Below are 20,354 nucleotides of genomic sequence, written 5' to 3'. Positions count from 1 at the left end.
CAACAAATGTCTTTGGCAAAGTATACTAAAAGCCTAGGAGAGTTGTCTCGGGCATTTCATCGAACACCTTTCGGGTGAGAAATGTCTAAGGATCAACAACTGAGTGGCCAACTCAGAAGATGCATTATGATTACTCTACTAGCAAGGAAATACGAATGATCTACACTAAAACATCCTAGCTCTAACCTAATCACCCTTAATCTCCCTAACCCATGAATTCAAAAGGTGATTACTCACTAATCTCCATGATTCCTCTTAAACCCATATTGGATTTCAGATTAATCATGTAAAGAAATAGATAAGAAATCAACACAAGAACATAACAATCAAATTCCAAGAGATGAACTTCTCAAGAGAGTTTTTGTGTATTTCTCCAATATAAAAGATAATCTGCCTCTGGTGGCTACAAAAGATGTTTAAAACATAGGTTTTTCCAAGTGCAAAACGTCCAAAATAAATTGCAAAAAGGTCCTTAAGAAATCGTGATTTTCGGCAGCAAAATAACGCGGAGCGACTTGCAGGTGTCGCTCCGGGAAGTCGCTTCAGGGCCGATTTTTGGTGTCTCCGGGCGAGAGGCCGCGAGCGACTTTGGTGTGTCGCTCCAACGGGTCGCTCTGGATCGGGAGCGACCTTGGTAGGTCGCTCTGAGAGGTCGCTCCAGGGTCATCTAAGACTGTTCGGAGTAATGAGAACGCGAGCGACTTCATGGCGTCGCTTTAGGAAGGTCGCTCTGAGAAGTGGGACACAGCGACTTCGTGATGTCGCTCCGGGAGGTCGCTCCCATGCTCGGTTCGTCCAATGGTCACCTTTTCACCTCTTTTGAGCTCCAAATAACCTCATGTGGTACTCCAGTACCTAATAGAGACTCATGTATGCAAAATGCAACCTAAACATGTCTAAATCTTAATCTATATGATGAAAATGCTCATGGATGAATGGATAAAACAATGTAAATATGCAAGATATCATTATTCAAAAACTAACGTAGAAGACTTAAAACCTAGCGGAGAAGACTTCCACGGATGTCTTCTCGGATCAGTTAGAAACTTTAACTAACGTGAATGTTGGTAACCTCATAAATATCACCAATTAATTTATAAATTTTATTCAGTAGCCCAAATATTCATTAATAAACATGAATTAGCAAGAAAATGTTAAAAAGTCTTTATAGTTTTAGAGAAAATGCAAGTTTATTAAACATTGACGCAGACGACATCCACGGAGGTCATCTAGTAGACTTCCAGAGAAGTTGTCCATTTAGGTCGACGCGGACGACTACAATCTAAGTATTCCAGATGACTAAAATATAAGTCGTCTGGTCAACGCAGAGGTTATTTTTGCTATTGACTTTGAAATCTGTTATTTGAGACGACTGAAAAATAAGTCGTCTACTTTTGTTTGGTTAAAAAAGAACTCCAAAAAAGCTAGACGACTTACATTTCAGTCGGCATAGGTTAGTTTTGCATTTGACTGGATTATTTTAGAAGTTTGACTTTTCTGGACGACTTACATTTCAGTCGTCTCGTGAAAATTAAAATATTAATATTTTTTAAAAACTAGACGACTTACAATTAAGTCGTCATAGGTTAGTTTTGCAATTGAAAAAAAAACTTCAATATTTAATTATATATAGACGACCTACAATTCAGTCGTCCGTCAAACGACTTACTTGTAAATCGTCCAGGATTTACGAGGTTTGACCAGAATCTCGGAATAAAATCATGGACGACTTACATGTAAGTCGTCGGGCGGATGACTGAATTATAAGTCGTCTAGGTATAATTAAATACTGAAGTTTTTTTTTGTCAATTGCAAAACTAACCTATAACGACTTAATTGTAAGTCGTATAGTGTTAATAAAATATTGATATTTCAATTTTCACCAGACGACTGAAATGTAAGTCGTCCGGAAAAGTCAAACTTCCAAAATAATCCAGTCAAATGCAAAAGTAACCTATGACCACTGAAATGTAAGTCGTCTAGGTTCTTTGGAGATTTTTTTGTAACCAAACAAAATCAGACGACTTAACTTTCAGTCGTCTCAGAAAAAAGATTTCAAAGTCAATTGCAAAAATAACCTCTGCGTTGACCAGACGACTTCCCATGTAAGTCGTCTGACGAACAGATCTGGAAAAAAAATTTGATTTCATACCTGAAATTGGTGAGATAACTTCCTTAGCACACATAAGGCTTTTCCAAGCACACAGAATCTCAAACGAAAGTGACCCACCCATAATCGTTAGCTTCTATGACTTTATGAAACATAAAAAATGTAAAATCAAAATTTTAGGTTTTTTTAGCTCAATGTGGAGAGAAAGTGAGAGATATGTTGTGTTTAGTTCATAAGAATGGAAAAAGAAGAAGGGTAACTCGATTTTGGGAGCATTAAGAGCTTCAAATTGGTTGTTCATGGTGGTTAGGGTATTGATGACAATGGTAATCTTGTAATTACTTGAAGATGATGAGAGTGAGAGAGTAAAAATGTCATTTTTGAAAGAAAAAAAAATTGATGGCATTTTCGTGAATTATATGAATTTGTGGGGTGAATAGGACAAAACCAATTTTCAAAAAAAAAGGAGGTTATTTTCGTGTTTGACTTTAAGTTGTAGGTCAATTCTGCAAAAAGCCTTTTTTTAATTAACATAAATTTAAAGTTATAATTTTTTTATGATTCTCAATTAATATATAAAGGATTAAAGAATTGTAAATGTCAAATATTTAGTTATGGAAATTGTTTACCTCTTAAAAGCTTTGAAATTAGAGAGTTGTACATGTCAAATATTTAATTATGGAAATTGATAAACGATAAGGTACATGCACTCTCCTTTTAATATTTTGAACAGAAAACTATGGTAATATAACTTTTGGGTACTTTTACAAGTCCAGCAATTCGCGGCGCAGTGGTTTGACAAGCATGGGTCAGTGCTTTAGCGACCACTGTTCGAAGGGTTGTACCATTCCCAAAGAAAACTAGCTCTGCTGCTTTGTCTCAAATTAATTTATAGAGTTTTACTGTATATACATAAACGAGGTATTCTAAAATACCTTTTTCTTTTGTGTTATTATCATATAGTTTTTTTATGTCTTATTTTGTTAATAATTCAGTGCTGTTTTTTATTTTGTAAGATTACTAGATAGATACATTTTATTCAATTTGTATACTAACTTTTCAAAGTTTGGCAATTATACCAGATTTTTGGGGTCTTAGCCCTTGTATTTCTTTTAAAATTTGTGGATTACTACTGATACTCACAAATAACTAATTTAATCAAACCACAGCATCATAACTGAGACAAACAGATTCCATTTTTTAATCACTTTCATTGAAAAAAGGAGACATACAAACAGATTCCTTAATTATTGTTTGCGAAACTTGGTGCAGTCGTTGCTCTAGTCTCCTTGGTCGAGCATCGTGCGAGTGTTAACACGAGACCATGTTTCGAGTATAGCCAACTGCATTAGTGGTGATGATGTTGCTGCTGCTGATGATGTTGTGTTCAACGTATACATGAGGTACTCTAAAGTACCTTTTTTTTTTGTCAACCTACTCTAAAGTACCTTTTCTTTTTAAAATCTCATGGTTTGTTGAGAAATACACGTTTCAAATTAACGACAGTCCATCATTCACACGTGACACCATCCGTTGACTTGTTTCACAACGATTCATGTTCTCCTTGACGGTCCCATGTCGAGGGGCTGCGATCATAGCTTAATTTGCATTTTACGAGATTACAGTTCAATTACTAAAATCTTCTTTCATACGTTCATCCACGCAGTATGCATGCGACCAAACATTTTGTAAATACTAGTTTGTTTAAAAGTTACGAACGTTCTATATGATAATCGAATATTTTGAGAACTTTTAACTTTGTACGAGCACCAAAACCTTGGTTGTAGAATTAGATGAAATTATCATTTCAAAGCCTTCTAAAGACATTATCCAGTTAATTAGGAGAATGTTATTTTCTTATTTGCTAATTACTCATGCATGTTGATAAAACACATATTAAGACGCAGAAACAAACAGCCAATGCCTTATATAGCTAAAGGATGAAAACGCAAACGACAGAAGACAAATGAAAGCTTAAATAAGAGTAAGCTCATAACAGTACAGCCGCTATTCGAGTGGCTCGGTGGTGCAGCGAGCAAGTGGAAGTGAGCTGGCATCAACGGGTTCGAATAGTTTGCGCTTTGTACCCGTCTCTCTTGCAATGAGAGAGACACCCACCCGACCATTACCAAGCTTCCTCACTCATATAAGGTATTCTAAAATACCTTTCTCCCCCTTTTTAAAAAATGTAATTTCTTTTGCTACTTATACAACACAGTCAAAGATATTTTCATATCCGGCGAAGAAGATTAATATTTGAAATCTTCTTATCATCCGTTTATAAGAAAATTATTGCTATGGTTAATCTTTTAAATAATAATTTTGACTAGTTATCACTAAGACCATCTCCAATGTATTTTTTTTTCTACTTCAGATAAAAAAACTTTATAAGAAAGATGAGATTTACTGTTAATATAAAGTAAAAAATAGAGAAATGATATTTCTTCTAAATATAAGAAACTAGCAATTTATATTTAGAAGAAAATCACTCTCACTTCAGGTAATAGGTCTGTTCGTTTCATAGACGCCACATCCAGCGGCAGCGGCAAAATAATGTACGGTGAACGAAACAGAAATAGAGTAATTTGACGCAGCGGCAATCGTTTGTGGACTTCCAGAGACACAAGCAATGAGAAGCCGATGCCGCTGATATTTTCTGCGTCTGTTTTATCCTCCATTTGTTGCCGCACGACTGCAAAATCAGTCAGCCGTAGTTCATCTGTGCTCTGTGTTGTTATTGTTAAAGCTTTAATTTTTTGACGCTACCGCTGCGTTCCGCGGCGATGAAACGAACAGAGCTAATGTATTTATCAAATGTATCGGCTGAGATATAACTAACACGAATCCCCTATATATTATTTGAGAAACATTGCAACATTTTTTTGTAGCCACATGTCATCACTAGAATGATTCTTAGAATCCTTAGAGAAATAAGTTGGTCCATTTAAATATATAATAAGATTTTTATTAAACCACAATAAATACATTCATTATTTTCTTAAATAAGATTACGGAATTGCCTAATGTGGCTAAAGTATATATGATAATTAATGATTTTGAATAATAAAGATTTGATAAAAATAAGTGTGTATTATAATTATATTTGTTTAATTTTAAGCTATTAAAATAAATTAAACAATCATAGTAACCAGATAATAAAACTTAAAAAAAATTATTTATATATTGTATTTTGAATTTTTTTAAAAGAGTATAAATTACTAAAACTGTTAAAAGTTTCACATTTAAATTTTGTAATCTATAATTGAAAACTTTTGTTATGACATGATACAAATAATTGAAAAATAATATAAGTTGAAAGTCTCATTTTGATAAGTATCAAAAATAAAATATATATAAATATATGTATCATTTTAAATTAAACTATATGCCATATAAAAATACATAAATATCGTAATTTTGAAATTTACTTTGAACATTTTTTTGATAAAAAAATTTGAAAAAATATTGACAACTTAATTTTTTAAAATATTATAAACTACTTAAACCATTATTCTCACAGTGAAAATTTTGTTATCACTAATTTAGATTTTAACATATACCATATATATGTTACTATCATTTAAATTTAATTATATATCATATCAAATAGAATTTTTTTTTTTTTATTTATTAAATTTATTTATATGTTCACACCAATTTAATTATATAAGTAGTAGATAATAACTTTTTAATTATTCAATATATATTTATTATTTCATAATATGTTATAAACATATAATATATAAAATAATTTATATATATAATGTTCATTCCGCGCAAGGCGCGGGTCTTAACCTAGTTAATATTAAAGACATTAACCCTAACGTCACAAACAACTTTTCTTTAAATTCCTGAATAAGAAACAAGAAAAAGAGAGATCTTTTATTGACCATCACGGTAAAATAAAATAAAAGAAAATTGACCGAGAAACTAAATTAATCACTCTTACAATGAGTAAAGTAAAACAAAACTGAAAGAACCCTAATTTTAAGATCTCCTATATGTATCTAAAATCTCCAAAAACAAAACAAAAGAAGCTACAAAGAATCCTCAAGCTTGAAGCTTAACCTTCTCAAAGGAAACAAAGATCAAAACCAGCCTAAACCAAAACCAAAACGCAAATTCTATTTATTGACCACTACTAGGCCAAAGATTATACATTTGCATCTGACGCAGTTGCTGTTGTTGAGCCATTGAGTTTCCATAAATCCCATTATTGTTGTTGTCATGGTGCTGCACTGAAGGAGAACCACTTTCATTCTCATCTGATGACTCGCTAGATGGTCCTTGAGAGTTCGATCCAAAGTTCAACATATTAGCTGGTGCTGAAGCCGGTTCAGGATTCTGTCCCTGAGCATTGTTACCGGTACTCTGTTTCAGTTTCTTTGCTTCGTCAACAAAGCTTCCCACTATGATCTATACACGGAACCACATTATGAGTCAAATGACAAATATGACTCCAACAAACCCAATAATGATTTATATTTTGTTACCTGCACTGGTGTTACAGCTACTAACCGACCAACTAGGCCACCTAAAATCTGGGCATTGGGACCAGCCAAAGCCACAGTCAAACTACCAGTTCTTTCGATGGAACCATTTACCTCATAATTGGAGAAGGAGCCAGAGAGTGTAACGATCTCGAACTGTCCCTGCAAAAGAACACATGTACAATTCTCAACACAAACAAATATTAGCTTTACATTACTGAAGTGAAAGAACATAGTTTGTTAAAAACCTTATAATTCTGAATTCCACTAGCATTATGAAGTATCACTCTAGAAACTGCGCCAGCTGCAGAGAGAACAATAACTGTTCGTGGCCCTTGAGTCGAAAGAGCCGCCACCTTTGATACTATTTCCTGATTTACCAAAACAAAAAAAAACCCACAAGAACTCGTAAATCATTCTTCCATCTAATTTACTGAAAAATAATACTTCCTCCAAACTCTTAAAATGTACCAATCTTGAAGCATTTAAACATTTTTTTAAATGCCAATCAATCACATTTAAAGATTACTAAACGAAAACAATAAAGTTGTACCTCTCCTTCTTGCACTTCAATGACATGAGTAAACATACCTCCTGATGTTCCTATTCACACACACAAAACAAAACAGTCAAAATATTATTGCATGTAACAACAAACAAACATGTCCAAAGGGTTAGAGTTTCTATTTCACCTAAAGCATCATATTGTTTCTTGATGGAGCCCGGAGGTCTTCCTCTTGCTCGTTTAGCAGAGTTTGTATTTACTCTGCCGCTGTCTCCGTCACCAAGAAGAGGAGAAGTCGGAGCTAGACCTAATGCAATGGTACCATCAGGAGCGTATTTCCTTGGCCTTCCTCTCTTCCTCTTCACTTGTTGTTGGCTCTGATCGATCCCAGATCGCATCGGTTGAGAAGAAGGCGATACTTCATCGACGTATCCAAGAGATTCAAGCGTTTTCTGATCCAACTGCTCTTCTTGCTGCTGAAGCGTCCCACGAGGTGTGAGAGAGCCAAAAGTTAGACGATGATTAATCGACTGGGAAGTCGAGTTAGGTCCCATCATTGCGCTAGTGTTAAAGTTAGGGTAATGAAACAGTGGTGGCTGAAACTGTTGTGGGATATCTCTTGAATCCATTAGAGAGAGAAAGAAAAAAAAACAATCTCAAAGACTGTTTGATCGTTTCTTTCGGCCTAACTTTCGCAGACCCAGTTTTTTTGGTTTCTTTTATCTTTTTCTGTTTTGCTGCTAATTCCTAGAAAATCAAGTCGGGAAAATAGATCCTACCAAAAAAAAAAAAGTCGGGAAAATAGAAGCGTGTGAGCTAGCTAACAACTCTATCTCTATCACAAACGCGCGAGAGAGGACGAAGTTGTGGGCGGAATTTGTAATTTAATAGAAAACAAAGTTTATATAGGGTTTTCAGGATATTTTATTTTGTGTTTATTTTAAATTTAATATATTATATATTATTAAGGATCCTGTTAACTTTAATCTAATATTTTGGTTGGATATTTTACTTAAATCATGCAAGAAAATATTTTATTAGGTCTTCGTTTGTTTCTATTATCATCCATAATATAGCAACAAATATTTGTGGTAATCCTTTCTAATATGAATCTAATATTTACATAAATTATGAAAATGTAAGTATATCTTATAAAATTTAATAGTATATATTTTTATCCTCCAAAGATTTATTACTACTAAAAGTTACATGATCCATTTACTTTGTGATTTAATATTAGCTTGTTTGACCAGATTCATTAGCCAAAACATTAGCTTCAGGCCTAGCTTTTTATAGGAAAAATTACCACATTTTGTGAGAATATTCAGTAATCTTCTGTTGTTGCAGAAAAAGCAGGTAGATGTCCACACAATGTTTTTTTTTTGAAACACAGATGTCCACACAATGTTAAACATCTCTATTAGCAATAAAAATGAATAATAAAAAAAGAAGAGAAAAAGAGAATAGAAAATAGTTTTCATTTAAAAGAGTGAGATCTTTTGACATTTTTGTTTTATAGTTAATTTTTTATATATTTAAAATATATGCGAAGAAGTTCATATGTTTCCTCCCAACGCTAGTGGCTTTTATATTAGTATAGACAAGCCTTCGCAGTTTGGTTATTGCAACTTTTAGAAACTTCATTTTTTCAAAAAAAAAAAACTTTTAGAAACTTCAACTTCTATTTACATTATTACATAGAAGTCTGTATTGGTGGGACTTCTCATAATCTTCTGCGCAGATTTTTCTGTCATGTCCATATAAAATCCACCTAACTCTAGCTAGCATTTGCAGTGATGTCTCTGACCATGAATTTTAAGCTCAAGCAAAAAAAAAAAATCAATAGTATATAACCATGATACCCTTAATTATGATAAATCTTATTAAATGAAATAAACGAATGAAGGATGGACGAGTAAAAATTGCTTTCACATAGAGAAGTATTTTGGGCATGGCTCAAGCTCGTTGCCAATTCGATGGATCACCACATCCCAATGAGGCAACTAGTGGTGTAGGTATATTGTGAATTTGTGGTCATTCACCCGTTGTACTCGCCTTCAGAAGGTTTACAGTGATGCGTATCTCTTTCACATGTTTAATTGGAAGTGCATTCTCCATCTTGTTATGTATTTTATGTGAAAGTTCTTAAACAATTTATCATATAAATATGCTCCTAGCACGTAAAATATTCAAAAAGCTTCTAGACTTCTAGTCTTTTTACACAAAAGAGCGAATCTTCGAGATAAATAAAAGAACGTAATGCAGCCATGCAGCCAATAAATTTTTGGAATTTCAGTGTAACATTCAAATATTAATTACGAAATTCATTTTAGTTAACACATCATAGAATTTATTTCACAAATACGATCACGCTCAACTACACCAAATTAATTTCACAAACAGAGAAGAGAAAACTAATTCAAAACCAAAGACGTAAGAAATCATATGAACACAAGATACCTCTTATGGTCAAGCAACGAGATATAAACGATATCTAACTCTTAAGGAACAAAAGCTAGAAGCCATGAGCCTCTCAAGTCTGATTTGACTGAACCTGAAATGTGATTTTTTAATTTCAGCATCTGATCTCATAGGATCCAGCTTTCGTTATGTATCGAACCCACTCCACCGTGTTGTAACCGCTCTTCTCCCACACCTATAAACCATTCAAGTAAAAAGGTAATAGTGAAGCAAATGAAGCAAACCAAAATAACATTAAAAAAAATTGAACTGGATATGGGTTAAAGATTCCAATACTTAGGTAATCACATTCTTGGTCTACCAAAGCGTACCTTGAGGAAACGAACTCGCAAACCAGATGCTGTGAACATTGGCACCTGTAAAGAGAACGAAGCTGAGACGGTTAACTAACAAATAACCTTAAACCAACCTGGTTCTATTTAAAAGTGCCAACAAGAGAAGAAGATTGACCTGAAATTCCATCTGAATTGGTGGCCTTGTCCAGGATTTCTTCTCTCCCATTGTTGAGATCAACTCAATCTCTGCACTTAGTGTGGATTCTGTTTGTCCTGGAAACTTTCTTATCCTAAATAGTAAAAGAGAGAAGGTAAATGATTTAAACAATACATTAAAACTGTCTGAATGTTTCTTAAAAGGGAATAAAACTCACTTCCAAACCAAGCAATCGATTGATGGATTGTACTTAGCGCGACCAGATGTCACTTGGAAGTTCGTCTTTGCTGTTTGTTTTGGCACTGGAATCTTAACTACGACTCCAAGGGCAAACATTTTAGCACCAAACACACTTTTAACCTGAAAAGACAAAATATGGAAGTGGATTGTAAGAGCGCAAAGATCAAGCCGCTTTTTTGGTTAACCTTTGAGAAGGAAAACTATGTACCTTCACATTTACTTCCATGCGTGTGCGGCCAAGTTCTTTAATCGTTGGCAATACACGGAAAGGCAGATTCACTCCCTCTGTTATTCGATACCTGAGGACACCATCAACTCAGTAAACTTTAAGTATCAGGAACAATATGCAACAGTAAACATTCCCAAAACTTACTTCATCAGTTCAAATTCACCATCCGGTGGTACAAAGCTAACGGTCTTCTCGGAGTTGAATCTCGTCAGGTTCACACACTGGTGGAAAGTGACGTCATCAAGCTCAATTGTTTTACCACTGTACACAAAGAGTGAGCTAGGTGAGAACCATGGAAAGTGCTACTAGCTAGTGTGGATCACTGTTTTAAACAAAGGCTACCTCTTAGCTGGACGAGATTTCATTTCGGATTCTTTCTCAAGACCAATTTTATCGTTCAACCCCAACTTCAAATCAGGCATCCCCGAAAGGAAACATTTCATTAAAACTTTCCCAGTCACATCACACCGAAGAACATTGCCTAAACAGTTGCCATAATATGCAAAAAAAAAAAACCAATTATACAAAGAAAACAAGGAATAAAGAAACGTTAAAAAAAAGGGAACGACTTACCTTTAGATGACATAAGAAGGTTTACACTTTCCACAATATCCAGAAACACCTGCAGTAGTGGAGTGGAAAATGCATAATGTCAACACTTCCTCACAATCTAGCAAACGCAATACACACAGAAAGAAAGAAAGAAAGAAACACAACTCTGACCTCATTCTTTTTATAAGAAAGACCCTCTCTTCGCCAACCAACAGCACCTGTAACTTGCAGCGTTGCATTCGGAACAGGCTTGTCCTTCGGCTGTTTCCATTTTTACACAAAAAAAAAAAAAAAGAAACTTATCACTAAAAAACCTCCTTCACTAGCAAGCACCGTACACCAAACAGAAGCTCAATCCTTTACCTTAGATGAAAACGGTGACCGTACACCCTCCTGAGTAATATAAAGCTTCAAAATTTCAGGGGAGAGGTTCTGTGGATAGCCAAAGTCCATAATCTCTGCAAATTCCATACAAGTAGTTAAACGAGCAATACTTGTAGAACACAGTTTAACCATGAAAGAATCAGAGGCTAACTAACTAACCGTCCAACAATTCATAAATGAGGACAAAGTTATTCTTAATAGCGTCTTCATCAAAAGCTCCGCCAAAGTATGATTTGAACAAAGCAACAGCCTACAAGTGAATCAACACATCAGAGTCCTCCATTATTAACTAACGCTAACAATCAATCTTTACCTCAACAACGAATTTGAAGCCACAAGCAACATTAGCATTGCTACTAACAACAATGACGATGTAGACATTGCTGATTCGCATATAGACGAAGGAGCATCCACCAATCTGACGCACGGGACAGTTCCCTAGCTCCTTCGTCTGCATTATGTGCGTTCGAAACGCGTCCACCATGTTTCCCCTAATTAATCAAATCAAAAAAAATTAGAGAAGAGCTCGAATCCCTACAAGCTACGATCCTATGAACAGATCAGAGAAGGTGTCTCACCCGACGTCGTCTCGGTAGGTGCGATTGATGAGTACATCGCCACGGAGGTTGAGAAAGTAGATGGCGGAAGCTGCCACCGGCATCTTCGATCCTAGCGATTCTTAGGCACAGATTGAATTGGTTTCTGTTGTATACACACGAGCTGGTTTCTGGAGATTTGAGATTAGTTTTTTTTGTTAAGGAGATCTCGGTATCGGAGGAAGAATGAGAAATGAGGAAGAGGAAGACGACGACACTGAATAGGTGAAAAAAGAAAGTATTCGACTATTCGTCGTTTCGAAATGGGCCTGGAGAATATAAATGGGCCGTCCTCATTCGTTTCTGTACTATCTTGAACCCATTGTTTTTCCGTCCATAAGAAAACAATTACAATTTGTCTGAAAATAATATATTACAATTTAGTTATATTATTAAAATTTTCAAATTATAAACATTTAAACCAATGATATAAAACAAGTGTGATGAAGACGGGGATGTCGCAGATGAATTTTTGTAAGATCATAACTCTAAGACTTTGCCAAGAAGATGCAAAAAAAAGTGAGAGGTTTAGTGATAACTTCAGCCATTAATGCGTTGAGCAATGAACACCAAGAAGAAAACTTTGCTGATTAGTGTATGTGGGTGACTGAATCAGAGAAAGTTGTGTTTCATTTAGCCATTCAATATCAATGGAAATTGATTTCGTGTTTTTTTTTCCGGAATTTTGTGTAGAGTTGGTAATTTGCGAGGGTTAATTTATAGAAAGAACATTTTTGTCGGGTGTTTCGGGTTCGTTTTTTGGCAAGTCGAGTCACTTAATAACTAAAAGCAAAATTTCGAAAAAAAAAAACAGAAGTGTTTAGGGCCCAACCGGGTCCGAACCGGTGACCTATTGATCTGCAGTCAATTGCTCTACCACTGAGCTATGGACCCAATTTGTTATTTCTTTTTGTATATCATCAATATATCTTATTAACAATCACATTGTAAATCACAACTTTTTTAATGTGTGAATTTTTTTAGTTTGGGACCATTTCCAGAAATCGTGACTTCAAACGAGTATATAGTTTTTTTTCCTAATAATAAAATGTATGAGCCTCTCAGTAATGAATATTTTTTGTATCTAAAAACAATTAAGTAGTTCAAATTAACACTGTTCCTAGGGTATTCGTTCTCTCTTGGTAGTTCGCCTCTAGCTCTTAGATTTTCTTGTGCTTCAAGACGACCGACTGGTACGCATGATTGTCATTAGAGCAGTCTTCTCTGATTTCATACAATGATACGAACTATTCTTCTTATTATCCTCTTTTGATTTCATATTAATCTCCTTAACGTTGCTTAAATCCAGTTTTGAAATTATTAATCATGGAGTTTCAGTTTTGGATGTACAATCCAGTGAAAAGGCATCGTTACATCACAATTAGGTGAAGTCACTAGATTCGAATAACCTAAAATTTCTCCTGATCCAAGTGTTTGTTCATTTACATTTCTTTTCGAATTAGTGTTGAGCTCACTCTTCTTATCCACACGGCATAACACAAAAGCTCCCTGTGATTAAACATATTGAATTCTCATCAAGAATATAGAAACAAATAAACATTATATTATAATTTGATCAAAAATGTGAAGTTCTTATAACCTTGTAACTATATAATCCTTGTTCTGAATACTCATCATCGCTTAGTCGATATTCGTGCATGAGCCAAATGGTTTGATACACTGTAATAGCATATTGAATCTTCTGTTAGTTTCAATATTTTTGTATTATCACAAGGAAGAAGGAATCAAATTAGTTATTTGCAGTCTTGTTTTCTCTTTCCCTCAAATGATTTGAACTTTCTCAAAGATGCACAAAAGTAAACAAACACTTCAGTTACTCCCTTACACATACATTTCAGCTACTGTCTGAAAAAACCAATAAATATTTGGACCGTCGGCTATTCTGTCGCTTGGCATCATAGGCTGCGCCATCACTGCGCATATCTTGAGCATCTGTCTCCGTTCCGAGCTTGGAGAGTGCTATTTATGGTATGCACACCTGAGCCTGCATCACATCTCTTAATGCAAGCTCCTGTTGGTCTGACACTAAGTAGGAGAAAGCACGTGTGGCGCATTTTCTGCACCTTCTTCATCTTTGTAACCAGTTTTAAGCAAGCCCATTAATACATGCAACATAAGCAACAAAATTGAAACCAAAATAAACATTTTGGATTATATGATATTCAAGTTATTGTCAGTTTCAGGATATTTTTTTCTTCAAACCTCTTCCTTCTTTAGCAGTGGTGCCACTCCAGAGAGAAGAAACTTGGTGTCAGGTCGATCCTTTGCCTCTGATTGAAGGAATTTTGAAGCAAGCTCAACTAGTGTAGTCGCATCCTCACTCTCATATTGCCGAGAGATGAATCAATCAATAGCAATGCGTTCTTCCCCCTTATTATATCAAGAGCCTAAATATGAACATCATAAACTAATTCAAATAAGAAACCATACAGAAAATGCTAAGCCAATTGACAAAAAAAAAAACTGTGCATAAGAGTGAGAGGCATGGCACATACATAGGTAGGTGGAATGTGTTTTCAGCCTAAAAGATCTAAATGAATAGTTCCATAAACTGAAGATCACCCTTTCAGAAATGAGTCTGCCTGCAAAAAGAGCAGATCTTCAAATAAAGAATTGGTTTGTCTTGGAGTGAGATTCACAAGTCAAGAATGTTGTTGTTACCTGTCCGTAAAGACTCAGGTGGAGTGTACTATATAGCTTTTACCATCCCTACTGTTCTTCATAAGACCAAAAGTAGATAGACGAGGATCACCTTCCTCGTCAAAGAGGATTATGTATGCATTTATAGATCTTGTTCGTTGTTGCAGTGATCAAGTGCTTCTGCAATAGGGTCTGCGATTCAAACAGGGATTTTCCATGGAAGTGGCTGCGTTTCCCTGCAAACAAACATAGAAAGAAGAGGGCATATACTCTGCTACCGACAATCTCTCATCTCCTTACTCGCAACAACGAATCAAACTGACAAATCTCTTGTTCCTAATTAGCATGAAGCTCGATCATCATATCATGCATTTTCTTATCGATTATGGATGCAAATATTTTTTAAAACTTTGAAAATTTAATGACCTGTTCGTTGTCTCTGTTATATCGAACAGTTTAGCAAAACTACCAATACAAAACTTTGAAAATTGTATTATATGTTTTGTGTATTACCAACAGTTTAGCAAAACTACAACTATCTTCGTACTAGTTATTTTTTACAATTCGTAATAGTTATTGTCCTAGCTTCATAAGACAAGTTAAAATTAAAATTCATAAAGCTAAACCTTATATAATTAACATAATTCTTTCCAAACATGTGCTCTATAAATAAAGTGATGTGCAATTAAATAAATTTTTATCTTTCTCTAAAACTAAGTTACAAAAAAAAAAACCCTCCATACTCTACAAAATAAAGAGCAAAGCGACATCAATCAAAACTGGTTCTTCAAAGAGTTTCAGTTCAACTCCAGTAACGGCCATATGGGACTACGAGAACGCAAAACTTACTAATAAGTATGATATCAATGCTCTTACAAAAATTTGGAAGAGAAGAGCTACCTGCCGTTGGTGCACCCAAATTTATCTTCCTCTTGGTATCAAATTCGTAAGGATAAAACATTCAATGTCAAGCTAATAAAAAGCAGATTATTAAGGGATATGTATCCCACATTGAAAAATCAATGGGACATTAAGTAATATATAAAGGGTTAGGGACAATCCACTAATTGCCAATTGGTTTTAGGTTGGAAGCCCAAGAAACTTATCATGGTATCAGAGCCGGCACAATACCCTGACCCATTAATCCGGCCCGGACAGTGGCCCGATCATCCCATTTTCTGATGGCCCATAGAAGGCTCAGTTCCGCCGAGATCACTAGAAAATAAAGCATGATTTCGGAGGGGGCATGATGGATTCTGCGAGATTAATGGTTATATGCACCATTATCTCGAGGGAGGGTATTGGAGAGAAGATCCCACATCGAATATATGAAAGGGACTTGAGTAATATATAAAGGACTTGGGCCAATCTACTAATTGCCAATTGGTTTTAAGTTGGAAGCCCATAATAAACCCGAATCTAATATGGTATTAGAGCCCAGATCCTAAATACCCTAAAAACTCCTAATTAATATAACATTATCCGACCGGGTATAAAGGTCGTAATTAACTCGCTCGACCGAGTATAACTGTCTTAAAAATTCTGAGATTTCTGGCCGATAAGAGCCTCATCTCGAGAAGGGGTATTAGGTATATATATCGCACATCGAGAATTCTAAGGGATATTAAATAATATATAAAGGGTTAGGGTCAATCCACTAATCGCCAATTAGTTTTAAGTTGGAAGCCCATAATTAAACCTGAATCTAACATGGTATCAGAGCCCAGATCCTAATAAGTTAAACCCCTAATTAATATTAACCCTACCCGACCGGGTATATAAGTCGTAATTGACTTGCTCGACCGAGTATAACTGTATTAAAAAAAATTTCCGAGATTTCTGGCCGATAAGAGCCATCATCTCGAGGAAGGGTATTAATGGATATGTATCCCACATTGGAAAATCAATGGGACATTATGTAATATATAAAAAGTTAGGGTCAATCCACTAATTACCAATTCTTTTATATATTAATTAATATCCCATTGATTTTCCAATGTGGGATACATCTATATTATTAAAGTTGAAGTACACTTTGAGATTGTTTGGCAACATGGATAGTAGTTAAAAAAAATAGTACTGTTTGAAAACATGGATAGTAGTAAGTTAGGAAAAAAAATAATAGGCTTATGCTACTAAAAAAATTGAAAGTCCATTACATTATATTGAAAAGTAATGGGTCTATGTTGCTTGATATATATATTCAAATCAAAATAATAATTTAAAATTGATTTATATCAAAAATTCATTCAAAAATATACATATATTCAAAATTTGATTTTTATTAACATATTTTCCAATAACTATTATAAAAATGTTTTCAATATATATAAGAAAAATACAATACAAAACCCAATTTCAAACACCAACTTAAATTATGGTTATTATATTTCACATTAAATTTTAAAATATAATATATGTGATTATTTATATGATTGTACGTATAAAATATTTTTTTTTACAGCACGTATAAAATATTATTAATTATAAGAAAACTTATTTGATGGTATATATAAAATACGATTAATTATATAATAACACATATTTTGTAACCTGTGATGACACATATAGGATATATATATATAATAGTGATTAGGGGTGGGCGTTCGGGTTCGTTTTCAGGTCTTTTTGGGATTTCGTGTTTAGTTCAGATCTTTGAGGATTTAGTTCGGATTTGGATAACCAATTTAAATAGGTTTGGTTTAAATATTTGGATAGATAATTAATAATTATTTAAGTATTTTTGAAGTTTTGAGTATTTTTTAACTATTTAAGATATTTACGTTTGATTATTTTTATATATTTTCAAGAATTTATGCAAACTTAAAAGTATCATATATATTATGGATATTTTTATATATATTAAATCTAAAAATAACTAATATATAAGTATATAAATTTATTTTAGATACCCAAAATACTTCGGTTCGGATCGGATTAGGTTTGAGTTCTTCAAATATCAAAATTTTGAATAATTCAGATATTTAATCAATTCCGGTTCGGATTTAGTACTACTTATTTGGATTGGAATCGGTTCGATTTTTCAAATTCGAGTTTTTTGCTCAATCCCAAATAGTGACATAAAAATCGAATAGTATCATATTTTTAAAAAATATACACCCGCACGGGCGTGCGGGTCAAAATCTAGTATCCCTTAATACAGATGACTGTTACAAGTTCGTCATAGTGGGTGAAAATAGCAATCAAAACCAAAAAAAAATCTCAATTTAATGTTTTTCAATTGTTTTTTTAGCTTTCTCAATTGTGTTTTTCTTTTTTTTTTTTGGCAGAAAAATTATAAGAACAACAGATATTAATGACATGCACGCGACTATCGAAAATACTCGATCAACATGAAAATTTATTAGATATATTGCTTGAATGTCAGTTAAATCTGTTATTCTCATAATTTTATTCTGACAATAAGGTAGAACAAAATTGAGAAAGCTAAAAAGTCAATTGAAAAACACTAGATTGGAAAATCTTATAACATCGATTGCTATTTTTTTCCCATACAACAACTTATATATTTGTTTTTTCTTTAGCTTGACATCTAATGTTTTGTATTTGAATGCTTGAAAATTTGATAACAGAAAAAAAGATAAAGTCTGATAATACCAACATCAATTAGTTCTTCCAAATAAAATTTGGATCTTGTTGCTTCAGAGCGATGTTGATGTTTTTTTAAGATCGTTGGTATCACAATCGTTAGGAAGTCTTGCATTCTCAGATTCCATATAGCAGTGACTAGAGTTGTACTAAACTTTTTAAAGAACTAGTTTTGCTTTATGTCACTTTTTTTTTTTTTTGGTAACATGCTTTATGATACTTATCTCATTGTTTTTGTTCTGTAAACTGTAAAGGATAAAAGCTTTTTACATCAAATCCGATTGCACATCACTTATAATCAAATGATTGCTTCGTCAGAAAGTGCTTCTTTTTGGAAAAGATTATATTTATTATGTAAATTTTAGCTTTAGGAATTGCTCATTTTAATTTGTTTCTAGGAAGCTATGACATATATCAAATTATCAATTATTACGAAGATATATGACATACATTGTTCAATATACAAAATACGATGAAAAGTTATATTTGCAAACTTTAAAAATTATTTGCATCCGTAATATATAAATCTTACGGTTTTCATTGTTGCAGATCAAGTGCTTCTGCAATATGGTCTGCAAAAAGAACACCCATTCCCCATGGAAGCCGCTGCTTTTCCCTTGCAAACAAACATAAAGGAGATTTAAAGAATATTATAAAAGGGATCTTGTAAGAGAAATAATCAAATGAAGAATAGGCTCTTACAGTGAAAGAGATGTTATGAGAGAGTATCATTGGGCGTATACTCTGCTACCAACAATCTCTCATGTCCTTCTGCGCAACAACCAATCAAACTGACTAATCTCTTGTTCCTAAGCTTCCCAACACCGGTTGCTTCCACCTCATTTCACACAAGTCAACCAATGTCAACACAAAAACAGTATTCCCATTATTTGCTAAAAGAAAGGCAACTAGGCCCAAAATACAGCGGTGAAAAGCTATTAACTAAAAAATATGAGTTCAAATCCGAAAAGATTGAAAGTTGAAACTTGCCAACTTTTGTTTTGCTTTAAGTCTTAAAAAAAAAACTAAAACCCACAAATTAGAACAAACCCATTAGTCAAAAAAAAGAATGCAAATTTACTTACTAAAAGTACATAGAATCTTCTTCTTTTTTCTGGAGCTGATGGATCATCAGAAGAAGGTATATTAGCTGTTTTGGAATGCAAGCAACCCATTTTCTCTCTTTTTTTAGTTTTCTCCACAAAGATCAGAACTTTGGATGGAAAAAAGAAAATGGAAGATGAATGCTTAAGTTGAGAGATTTTTCTTCCCTCTGGAGGTAACAACAATGGTGGGATTTGATTTTGGTTTTGGATTTGTGCTATGTATGCAGTTGAGGAGGCAGGAGAATATACGTTTCTCCACACATTAAAATGTGAAAATTAAAGGAAAGATAAGTTGCTAGAGAGAAGAGATGATCTGAAAGTTAGCTTTGAAAGCTGTAGAGTTGAAACAAAAAATAAGTCATGCAAAGCCAAAGCTGTTTCTTCTCTATATATTCCTGCTTGCATAAGCTTTTTTTCCTCGGTCTATACACTAGTTTAAAATCTTGATCTTTTTTTACTAATGTGAATTATCAAACTTTTCTTATACACTAGTTACCATTCGAACCATTACATTAATACCGTGACTAGTGCAAATAATGGCTTCACTTTTCTGTAGACTTTGATCTGACAATCTATAACAATTATGGAGAAAGAAAATAGGTTATGTACTTACTTCACTTGACATGTCTAATCATGGGGCACATGCCACTGGCTTCGTGCGTCCTTAAAGCTTACAGAAGATGGAAAATTACTGTTTCGCTTTACTTTTCTTCTTTGAGTTATTGTATTTCCCGTTTCACTCTTCTTGTTTTTGTAATGTTATTAATGTACTAGTGGAGATCCACGGTTTTTTATAATTTGTTTGTAATATTTGTCAAAGGTTTTGTCTTAGTTCATAGGGTTGTCTTCATGTTTGTGTATGTCATTTGCTCTGTATGATCAGCTTGTAGTTGTATTATTTTGTGATGTTTAATTTTAATTTTTTTTTAAATAGTATATCTCTATAAATTATATTTTAT

At 33.8% G+C, this 20,354-nt stretch overlaps 2 protein-coding genes, 1 long non-coding RNA gene and 1 other non-coding gene across 4 annotated transcripts; all 4 read right to left on the bottom strand.

Moving 5' to 3' along the window:
* Positions 1 to 3,110: 3,110 nt before the first annotated feature.
* On the bottom strand, positions 3,111 to 3,781 carry LOC117128495. Its single transcript, XR_004451804.1, has 2 exons — positions 3,559 to 3,781; positions 3,111 to 3,527 (listed from the first exon to the last, which is right to left on the bottom strand). It is a non-coding gene; the product is annotated as an uncharacterized LOC117128495 (long non-coding RNA).
* Positions 3,782 to 5,931: 2,150 nt separating this feature from the next.
* Positions 5,932 to 9,155, bottom strand: LOC103839589 (AT-hook motif nuclear-localized protein 8). Its single transcript, XM_009116091.3, has 5 exons — positions 7,293 to 9,155; positions 7,154 to 7,203; positions 6,849 to 6,971; positions 6,604 to 6,762; positions 5,932 to 6,526 (listed from the first exon to the last, which is right to left on the bottom strand). Exons 1-5 carry the CDS (start codon positions 7,732 to 7,734, stop codon positions 6,239 to 6,241), a joined length of 1,062 nt encoding a protein of 353 aa, XP_009114339.1. The 5' UTR covers positions 7,735 to 9,155; the 3' UTR covers positions 5,932 to 6,238.
* A 239-nt stretch (positions 9,156 to 9,394) lies between these two features.
* On the bottom strand, positions 9,395 to 12,260 carry LOC103839590 (AP-2 complex subunit mu). The gene is made up of 13 exons (XM_009116093.3): positions 12,002 to 12,260; positions 11,737 to 11,914; positions 11,583 to 11,673; positions 11,403 to 11,497; positions 11,211 to 11,300; positions 11,061 to 11,109; positions 10,830 to 10,968; positions 10,632 to 10,748; positions 10,467 to 10,557; positions 10,236 to 10,378; positions 10,037 to 10,151; positions 9,898 to 9,942; positions 9,395 to 9,761 (listed from the first exon to the last, which is right to left on the bottom strand). Exons 1-13 carry the CDS (start codon positions 12,082 to 12,084, stop codon positions 9,681 to 9,683), a joined length of 1,317 nt encoding a protein of 438 aa, XP_009114341.1. The 5' UTR covers positions 12,085 to 12,260; the 3' UTR covers positions 9,395 to 9,680.
* A 581-nt stretch (positions 12,261 to 12,841) lies between these two features.
* Positions 12,842 to 12,913, bottom strand: TRNAC-GCA. Its single transcript has one exon. It is a non-coding gene; the product is annotated as a tRNA-Cys (tRNA).
* Between the last annotated feature and the right edge of the window lie 7,441 nt (positions 12,914 to 20,354).

Source organism: Brassica rapa, chromosome A09, assembly GCF_000309985.2.
Source record: "Brassica rapa cultivar Chiifu-401-42 chromosome A09, CAAS_Brap_v3.01, whole genome shotgun sequence".
Lineage (NCBI taxonomy): Eukaryota > Viridiplantae > Streptophyta > Magnoliopsida > Brassicales > Brassicaceae > Brassica > Brassica rapa.
Note: the sequence above shows the minus strand (reverse complement) of the source record. Positions and strands in the feature narration are given on the sequence as shown.

Bases quoted from the DNA above. Each gene is read 5' to 3' on its own strand.
- LOC103839589 (XM_009116091.3), bottom strand. From the start codon at position 7,734: ATGGATTCAAGAGATATCCCACAACAGTTTCAGCCACCACTGTTTCAT. The intron at 7,204-7,292 runs GTGAAATAGAAA...GTGTGTGAATAG, and splicing joins GAAACAATATGATGCTTTAG to GAACATCAGGAGGTATGTTT. The intron at 6,763-6,848 runs GTTTTTAACAAA...GTTCTTTTGCAG, and splicing joins GTGGAATTCAGAATTATAAG to GGACAGTTCGAGATCGTTAC.
- LOC103839590 (XM_009116093.3), bottom strand. From the start codon at position 12,084: ATGCCGGTGGCAGCTTCCGCCATCTACTTTCTCAACCTCCGTGGCGAT. The intron at 11,915-12,001 runs GTGAGACACCTT...TTGATTAATTAG, and splicing joins ACCTACCGAGACGACGTCGG to GGGAAACATGGTGGACGCGT. The intron at 11,498-11,582 runs GTTAGTTAGTTA...TGGAATTTGCAG, and splicing joins CATTTATGAATTGTTGGACG to AGATTATGGACTTTGGCTAT.